The sequence below is a fragment of the Perca flavescens genome, chromosome 20, assembly GCF_004354835.1.
Source record: "Perca flavescens isolate YP-PL-M2 chromosome 20, PFLA_1.0, whole genome shotgun sequence".
NCBI lineage: Eukaryota > Metazoa > Chordata > Actinopteri > Perciformes > Percidae > Perca > Perca flavescens.
The window spans coordinates 2,351,169-2,361,168 of NC_041350.1; the positions used below are offsets into that span (position 1 = coordinate 2,351,169).

The 10,000-nt window shown below is 43.0% G+C and overlaps 1 protein-coding gene across 1 annotated transcript in view; it reads left to right on the plus strand.

The window, feature by feature from the left end:
- ehd4 (EH-domain containing 4) overlaps positions 1 to 10,000 on the plus strand; it is a 44,503-nt gene that overhangs the window by 32,227 nt on the left and 2,276 nt on the right. The window contains exons 5-7 of the mRNA XM_028565955.1: positions 626 to 759; positions 1,643 to 1,754; positions 6,817 to 6,981. Of these exons, the coding sequence (XP_028421756.1) occupies positions 626 to 759; positions 1,643 to 1,754; positions 6,817 to 6,981 (411 nt within the window). The remainder of the gene's footprint in view (positions 1 to 625; positions 760 to 1,642; positions 1,755 to 6,816; positions 6,982 to 10,000) is intronic.

Sequence of the window (10,000 nt, forward strand, 5' to 3'; positions counted from 1 at the left end):
TAGTTCCCTGTATAGTTCCCTGAATAGTTCCCGGAATCCCTGAATAGTTCCCTGCATAGTTCCCTGCATAGTTCCCTAATAGGTCCCATAATAGGTCCCAGAATAGTTCCCTGAATAGTTCCCTGTATAGTTCCCTGTATAGTTCCCTGAATAGTTCCCTGTATAGTTCCCTGAATAGTTCCCGGAATCCCTGAATAGTTCCCTGTATAGTTCCCTGCATAGTTCCCTGCATAGTTCCCTAATAGGTCCCAGAATAGTTGCCTGTATAGTTCCCTGTATAGTTCCCTGTATAGTTCCCTGTATAGTTCCCTGAATAGTTCCCTGTATAGTTCCCTAATAGGTCCCAGAATAGTTTCCTGAATAGTTTCCTGAATAGTTCCCTGAATAGTTCCCTGCATAGTTCCCTAATAGGTCCCAGAATAGTTGCCTGTATAGTTCCCTGAATAGTTCCCTGTATAGTTCCCTGAATAGTTCCCTGTATAGTTCCCTAATAGGTCCCAGAATAGTTGCCTGTATAGTTTCCTGAATAGTTCCCTGAATAGTTCCCTGTATAGTTCCCTGAATAGTTCCCTAAATCCCTGTATAGTTGTAGGCGAGATATGAAACTACTTCCTGTCGTGCTCAGGTGGACACGCAGCAGCTGATGCGGGTGTATGGCGCCCTCATGTGGTCACTGGGGAAAGTGATCAACACGCCCGAGGTGGTGAGAGTTTATCTGGGCTCCTTCTGGGCCAAACCTCTGCAGAACTCCGAGAACAGGTCAGACATTCATCCATTCACCCATTCACCTATTCATCCATTCATTTTTGGACAAATATTTTGGCATTTATGTCTCCTTTTTCAGTTTTTTTTTTTTTTTTTTGGTACTTTAACCAACATTTTTGAAGTTTTTTTTTTAAAATGTTTTCAACAACAAGATGATCGATGTTTTTGTCGTTTAAAAAACAAAATCCGTGCAGACATGTTTCAGACATCCCTAGATAGTTTTAAAACACGGCTGTGTGTGTGTGTGTGTGTGTGTGTGTCTCTGTGTGTGTGTGTGTGTTTCTGAGTCTGTGTGTGTGTGTGTCTCTGTGTGTGTGTGTGTGTGTGTGTGTGTGTGTGTGTGTGTGTGTGTGTGTGTGTGTCTCTGTATGCGTGTGTGTGTCTGTGGTCTCTCTGTGTGTGTGTGTGTGTGTGTGTGTGTGTCTCTGTGTGTGTGTGTGTGTTTCTGAGTCTGTGTGTGTGTGTGTGTGTGTCTCTGTATGTGTGTCTGTGAGTGTCTGAGTGTGTGTGTCTGTGTGTGTGTGTGTGTGTGTGTGTGTGTGTGTGTGTGTGTGTCTGTCTGTCTGTCTGTCTCTGTGTGTGTGTGTGTGTGTCTCTGTGTGTGTGTGTGTGTGTATGTGTGTCTGTGTGTAAAATGGAGTTTGGTGGCTTCCTGGAGTTTCTTTGTTTGCCATAAAGAAGTAGAAATTCTCTATTTCAATGTTTTTTGTCGTTTAAAAAGAAATCCATGCAGACATGTTCCCTAGATAGTCTGAGATCTCATTAATATATTTATGTATTTCTTTGAGGATGTCAACTATGTTTAGTTTAGTTTTTGTTTATCCATTCATCCATCCATTCATCCATTCATCCATTCATCCATTCATTCACCCCTCAGGCGTCTGTTCGAGGCGGAGTCTCAGGACCTGTTCAAAGACATCCAGAGTCTCCCGAGAAACGCAGCGCTCCGTAAACTCAACGACCTCATCAAGAGAGCGAGGCTGGCCAAGGTGAGACAGGAAGTGACACATTTTTTTTTTTTTTTTGGAGTTAATCTCTCGCAGATTCTGGATTAAACTGAACCTGCAGAGTTTAAACAGGATAAAATCTGTGTGGGGCAAAGTGAAAGAGCAGCGCTTGTCCCTCCCTCATTACCACCCCTGAGGTGCCCTTGAGCAAGGCCCTTAACCTCCAACCGCTCCAGTGGAGCTGCTCAGAGGCCAGCAGATCATTAATCAGATGTGAATGTGACAGCTCGTCTTTACAAATGAGAAACCTAGGACAACAGTCCTATAAATACATAAAGCGGCAGACGGATGTGACTAAGAATAAGAAATTAAAGACATTTACTGGAATAACCACTAAGAATAAACAAAAGAGGAGTGTAAATCATACTGGGCTGTATCTAAACACAGGGAAGGAAGCTCTGAATAATAAATCCTAAGTTGCTGTCTGAGATGTTGTTGTGTGAAAAGCAGAAGACTTCCTTCAGGAAAGCCTTCTTTCTCTTCAGGTTTTCAGTGCTTTGCCTCCCTCCTCCTCCTCCTCCTCCTCCTCCTCCTCCTCCTCCTCCTCCTCCTCCTCCTCCTTGATTTCCTTTCATTAGTTTTTTTTGATTTTTTCATTCACATTTTTATTGCCTTTTTTCAGAAACAAGAACAATATTGATCTCTCTCTCTAAGCAAGAACGAGAAAGATAACAAATGAGCGTAATAATAATAACAATAACATATGAAATATACATACACAGGGTAAATATTGGTCTAATTCGTCTCCATACCTTACACGTATCATCACACCAGTAGCCAAATGATATCATATTCTATCAATCTCATACAATACCATCTCTCATCTCTCAGACATCTTAGCAGTGACTTGTACATATGGAAGGTTACCAGGGAGACCTGCAGTCACTCTGAGAGTCCTGGCATCACGTTGTCGGCGAACTCGTTCAGGCTCCTGTTTTCTCTTTGTCGCGCGCCGCTGAAAAAAAAGGATATTACGTCATGTTGACGCACACCTTGGATGCGTCTAGTATATAAGAGCCTTTAGTCTCTCTGGTAAACTTACTGGGTTAAGATGAGTTGTTTTATGGTGAATGAAAGGCCCGATCCCACCAAGTAGCTTATCTAATCAGATCGAAGCATTGACGGCAATGCTACTGCCAGTTCTGCCGTTGTTTACCTTTTTCTTCTTCTTCTAGTCTGTAGAAAGGGCAGCGTCGGTAGCCTTTGCTCATTAGCGCCACCTCTGTTCAGGAGAAGACTGCAGCTAGTGTCGCGAGCACCATTACGGCATTCTCCCAGCTGGGCTGAGTCTAGTATATAAGAACATGTCATCTAGCTGACGCTTTTATCCAAAGCGACTCACAATTGCTATATAGGTACACGCCTCTGGAGCAACTAGGGGTTAAGTGTCTTGCTCAGGGACTCATTGGTTGATGTATGGCAATGGGAATCGAACCCAGGTCTCCCACACCAAAGGCACGTGTCATATCCACTGCGCCATCACCACCGGTGATTGTTATCGCAGGGCCGGCCCTAGACTTTTGGGGGCCCTAAGCAGGATCTGGTTTGGGGGACTCTCCACATTGTAACATGTTGCCACTGCACTTGGCACTAAACCAACTTGTGTATTGTAAATATTAGTTTAAGCACTCATAATGTACATTTAAAGACTACTGTAAGAACAATTAGCAGCAACGCTATCTTTAAATAGACCGGCTCTGTTAGGAGCTCTATCGTGAGACATTTCAAGCGCTCTTGGGGGCCCCCTCTGGTAGCCACGGGGCCCTAAGCAGCCGCTTAGTTTGCTTATGGGTCAGACCGGCTCTGCGTTATCATGATATTCAACAACGTATATTTTCCTCATATCGTGCAGCCCTAACAATAACACAGACTGACAAACTAACTGACCAATGGAGGCAGCAGTAGAGCAGCAACTGCTGTGTTCTCCAAGATAAAATGATATTTTTCAAACGAGTCTGGTGGTCTTTGGAGAAAGGGAGGAGATAACTGCTTCACTCTGCCCGTCAGCTCATCCATCACAACGTGTTTTTGTTTCCCTCCCTCGATTACATACTGAGTAATGACACTGGTGTATTTAGAAAGTCAGTGACCTCCCTCCCTCCCTCCCTGCCTCCCTCCTTTCCTTCCTCCTTTCCTTTCCTTCCTTCCTTCCTTCCAGCTCCCATAATGCAGTTGGTTGTTTTGAAAGATTGAAGGGTCTCTGTGTAGTTCACCCTCTGATCCGGCGCCACTGAGTCTCCTGTGTTTGAAACTGTTCCCTCATTCACTCACTTTCTATATCCTGTATATTGTTTATTAAATAGTAAACTATATACAGTATCTCACAAAAGTGAGTACACCCATCACATTTTAATAAATATTTCATTATATCTTTTAAAGGGACAACACTGAAGAAATTACACTCTGCTACAATGTAAAGTATTAAGTGTCCAGCTTGTATAACAGTGTAAATGTGCTGTCCCCTCAAAATAACTCAACACACAGCCATTAATGTCTAAACCACTGGCAACTAGAGTCAGTCCACCCCTATGTTAGATTCTCATAGAGGCAGATGGTTATTTTTAAAGGGCCAGTTATTTCATGGATCCAGGATACTATGCATCTTGGTAAAGTTCCCTTGGTCCCCCCACATCATCACATACCCTTCACCATACCCCCCCATCATCACATACCCTTCACCATACCCCCCATCATCACATACCCTTCACCATACCCCCCACATCATCACATACCCTTCACCATACCCCCCCATCATCACATACCCTTCACCATACCCCCCATCATCACATACCCTTCACCATACCCCCCACATCATCAAATACCCTTCACCATACCCCCCCCACATCATCACATACCCTTCACCATACCCCCCCCATCATCACATACCCTTCACCATACCCCCACATCATCACATACCCTTCACCATACCCCCACATCATCACATACCCTTCACCATACCCCCACATCATCACATACCCTTCACCATACCCCCCATCATCACATACCCTTCACCATACCCCCACATCATCACATACCCTTCACCATACCCCCACATCATCACATACCCTTCACCATACCCCCACATCATCACATACCCTTCACCATACCCCCCCATCATCACATACCCTTCACCATACCCCCCATCATCACATACCCTTCACCATACCCCCCCATCATCACATATCCCTTCACCATACCCCCCCATCATCACATACCCTTCACCATACCCCCCCATCATCACATATCCCTTCACCATACCCCCCCATCATCACATACCCTTCACCATACCCCCACATCATCACATACCCTTCACCATACCCCCACATCATCACATACCCTTCACCATACCCCCACATCATCACATACCCTTCACCATACCCCACATCATCACATACCCTTCACCATACCCCCCCCATCATCACATACCCTTCACCATACCCCCACATCATCACATACCCTTCACCATACCCCCCCCCATCATCACATACCCTTCACCATACCCCCCATCATCACATACCCTTCACCATACCCCCCATCATCACATATCCCTTCACCATACCCCCCATCATCACATACCCTTCACCATACCCCCCATCATCACATATCCCTTCACCATACCCCCCCATCATCACATACCCTTCACCATACCCCCCACATCATCACATACCCTTCACCATACCCCCCCATCATCACATACCCTTCACCATACCCCCACATCATCACATACCCTTCACCATACCCCCACATCATCACATACCCTTCACCATACCCCCACATCATCACATACCCTTCACCATACCCCCCCCATCATCACATACCCTTCACCATACCCCCACATCATCACATACCCTTCACCATACCCCCCCATCATCACATACCCTTCACCATACCCCCCATCATCACATACCCTTCACCATACCCCCCATCATCACATATCCCTTCACCACCCCCCCATCATCACATACCCTTCACCATACCCCCCCATCATCACATATCCCTTCACCATACCCCCCATCATCACATACCCTTCACCATACCCCCACATCATCACATACCCTTCACCATACCCCCCATCATCACATACCCTTCACCATACCCCCACATCATCACATACCCTTCACCATACCCCCCCCATCATCACATACCCTTCACCATACCCCCCATCATCACATACCCTTCACCATACCCCCCCATCATCACATATCCCTTCACCATACCCCCCATCATCACATACCCTTCACCATACCCCCACATCATCACATACCCTTCACCATACCCCCACATCATCACATACCCTTCACCATACCCCCACATCATCACATACCCTTCACCATACCTAGAGATTAACATGGTTTTATGTCAGTTAGCCTAATAGCTGGTTTGATTTGCATTGAGAGATGATTTTATGTATAGTACCCCATGCCGATCTCTAGGTATGGTGAAGGGTATGTGATGATGTGGGGGTATATGGTGACTTTTTTTGTCTTTTCTGTTCGGTATTTTCACTCGAAATGGTACGTTATATGCTTATGGGTCACGTACCATCTAGTTAGACTAAGACATGGTCTAAAAGTCTTTATGTACGGATTTTTCCAGACGTCAATGGGAGAAATGATCGGGAAATTTACCCAAGGTCTCTATATCTATATGTAGCAGCTGTGAATCAAATAAACGTATTATAAATAATGTTATGTCATTTTTGTACTCTTCCACTGAATGTTTGCTGCTTCGATCCAAATGAGTATTGAAAAGTATTTTCCTCAGCTCAACAGTCCGACCAGTGGAATTAGTTATGTTATTAATTAGTTTTACAGTATTTTCAGGCTTTAGCCAGTGAAAGACAGGGAGTCAGGGAGAGAAAGAGATAGATAGATAGAGATAGAAAGAGGAGGACAGCATCCAGCTGCGTGTCCTCCTCAGGTTTTGATAACAAACGGTGACATGGGTCAACACCTTTTCCGTCCAAGTTCCTTGTTTTTTGAGACATTTAAGTCCAAGAAATGGGACTGTTCCTTTAACCGCCGGCTGATTTGGGTCCGTGCAGGTGCAGGCGTACATCATCAGCTACCTGAAGAAGGAGATGCCGTCTCTGTTCGGGCGGGAGAAGAAGAAGGAGGAGCTGATCATGAGGCTGCCGGAGATCTACACCATCCTGCAGAGAGAGCACCACATCAGCCCCGGAGACTTCCCCAGCGTCACCAAGATGCAGGTACCACAAAACGAAATACGAACACGAAAAACTTTATTGTCCACAGATGTGAAAAATGTTTCTTTGGTTTCACAAAGAATTCAAGAGAGACAGGACATGACAAACAGTACGTAGCCAAGACGGCAAGATGGACAAAAAACAGACGATACATTTCAAGGAAAGTGACCTGACCAGCTGACTCGGATTCACTTTTTTTTTTTTTTACATTTCTGACACTTTTGTAGTTTTTTTTTTTTTAGAAGTTTAGTTAGGATAGGCTACTATATATAAAGGGTAGGATAGACTACTATATATAAAGGGTAGGATAGACTACTATATATAAAGGGTAGGATAGACTACTATATATAAAGGGTAGGATAGACTACTATATATAAAGGGTAGGATAGACTACTATATATAAAGGGTAGGATAGACTACTATATATAAAGGGTAGGATAGACTACTATATATAAAGGGTAGGATAGGCTACTATATATAAAGGGTAGGATAGACTACTATGTATAAAGGGTAGGATAGGCTACTATATATAAAGGGTAGGATAGACTACTATATATAAAGGGTAGGATAGACTACTATATATAAAGGGTAGGATAGACTACTATATATAAAGGGTAGGATAGACTACTATATATAAAGGGTAGGATAGGCTACTATATATAAAGGGTAGGATAGGCTACTATATATAAATGGTAGGATAGGCTACTATATATAAAGGGTAGGATAGGCTACTATATATAAATGGTAGGATAGACTACTATGTATAAAGGGTAGAATAGGCTACTATATATAAAGGGAAGGATAGGCTACTATATATAAATGGTAGGATAGGCTACTATATATAAAGGGTAGGATAGGCTACTATATATAAAGGGTAGGATAGACTACTATGTATAAAGGGTAGGATAGGCTACAATATATAAAGGGTAGGATAGGCTACTATATATAAATGGTAGGATAGGCTACTATATATAAATGGTAGGATAGGCTACTATATATAAAGGGTAGGATAGACTACTATATATAAAGGGTAGGATAGACTACTATATATAAAGGGTAGGATAGACTACTATATATAAAGGGTAGGATAGACTACTATATATAAAGGGTAGGATAGGCTACTATATATAAAGGGTAGGATAGACTACTATATATAAAGGGTAGGATAGGCTACTATATATAAAGGGTAGGATAGACTACTATGTATAAAGGGTAGGATAGGCTACTATATATAAAGGGTAGGATAGACTACTATATATAAAGGGTAGGATAGACTACTATATATAAAGGGTAGGATAGACTACTATATATAAAGGGTAGGATAGACTACTATATATAAAGGGTAGGATAGACTACTATATATAAAGGGTAGAATAGACTACTATGTATAAAGGGTAGGATAGACTACTATATATAAAGGGTAGGATAGGCTACTATATATAAAGGGTAGGATAGACTACTATATATAAAGGGTAGGATAGGCTACTATATATAAAGGGTAGGATAGGCTAATATATATAAAGGGTAGGATAGGCTACTATATATAAATGGTAGGCTAGGCTACTATATATAAAGGGTAGGATAGGCTACTATATATAAATGGTAAGATAAACTACTTTATATAAATGGTAGGATAGGCTACGATAACAACGTAGTGTGTGTTCGGAGTGATGGTCCAACATCAGAGAGGCTATATCAGCTCTTCACAGCTACACTAAGTTGTTATAAACAGACAGCCCACTTACCCATTTCTCAGAGTTTGAATCTGTCGGCACTATGTCCCGAGATCAGCCCTAGACACACACACGAGGCATTGTATCGCTTCTAACTTTCTCTCTGTGTGATCATTTAACATATGAATACAGCCAAACTCCCAGCAGGGCTGTTGTCTTTAAATGTGTGTTCGGTGATTTTATCAGATGATGATAATGTCGTGGTTATAAAATCATGATTTCAGCAGCGCAAAAATAGATAAATAAATACTGGGAACCAATGCACTTGACCCGTTGTGGACAGGCACACGCTCCCCACCTGGCACTGTGAAATATCTGAGTACTTGTTCCACGTTATTGGTGCAGCTTTACGTCACGTTGAACAAACAGTCTGAGGACAAACTGATCTTCAGAGAGACGAAGGGAACTGGCTGAAAACACAGTTTGCAGCTGTCAGCCCTGTAGAGATGTGTGTGTGTGTGTGTGTGTGTGTGTGTGTGTGTGTGTGTGTGTGTGTGTGTGTGTGTGTGTGTGTGTGTGTGTGTGTGTGTGTGTGTGTGTGTGTGTGTGTGTGTGTGTGTGTGTGTGTGTGTGTGTGTGTGTGTTTGTTCCCCAGCTACACTTTTATTTATTACATTATTGGTGAGAGGATGTTTCAGACTTTTCAGTTCCCTTGGTGAGATTTGTACTCTCTCAAGCACACACACACACACACTTGTTGTTGATGTTGAGAGGTCAGAGGTTAGTTGAAGACGCTGTGTCCAGCTGCAGACTGAAAGCTGTGCTCATTGTCTCATTTGGTGTCAGATTAAGGTAACATTAAATGTCTCAGCCAATCAGCTTTGTTCACCTGCTGTAATCTGACAGCGGACTCCACTAAACTTCTTTCATTGCTACATTTTATGAAATGTCTTAAAGTGCTCATATTATGCTTTTTGGCTTTTTTCCCTTTTCCTTTATTGTGTTATATATCTTTGTTGTGCATGTTATAAGTTTACAAAGTGAAAAAGCCCAAAGTCCCCCAAAGGGACTTACCATCTCCAACAGAAAACACTGTTCACCAACTGCTCCAAACAGCTCTACTGTAGTCCAGCCTTTACTTCAGAGACCAACGTTATAATGCTCACCTAGCTGCTAGCATAGCACGCCCTCATACTCTGCTCCTGACTGGCTAGTAGTCCTTACCTAGCTACTGTCAGGGCCCTCATACTCTGCTTCTGACTGGCTAGTAGTCCTTACCTAGGTACTATAAGGGCCTTCATACTCTGCTTCTGACTGGCTAGTAGTCCTTACCTAGCTACTGTCAGGGC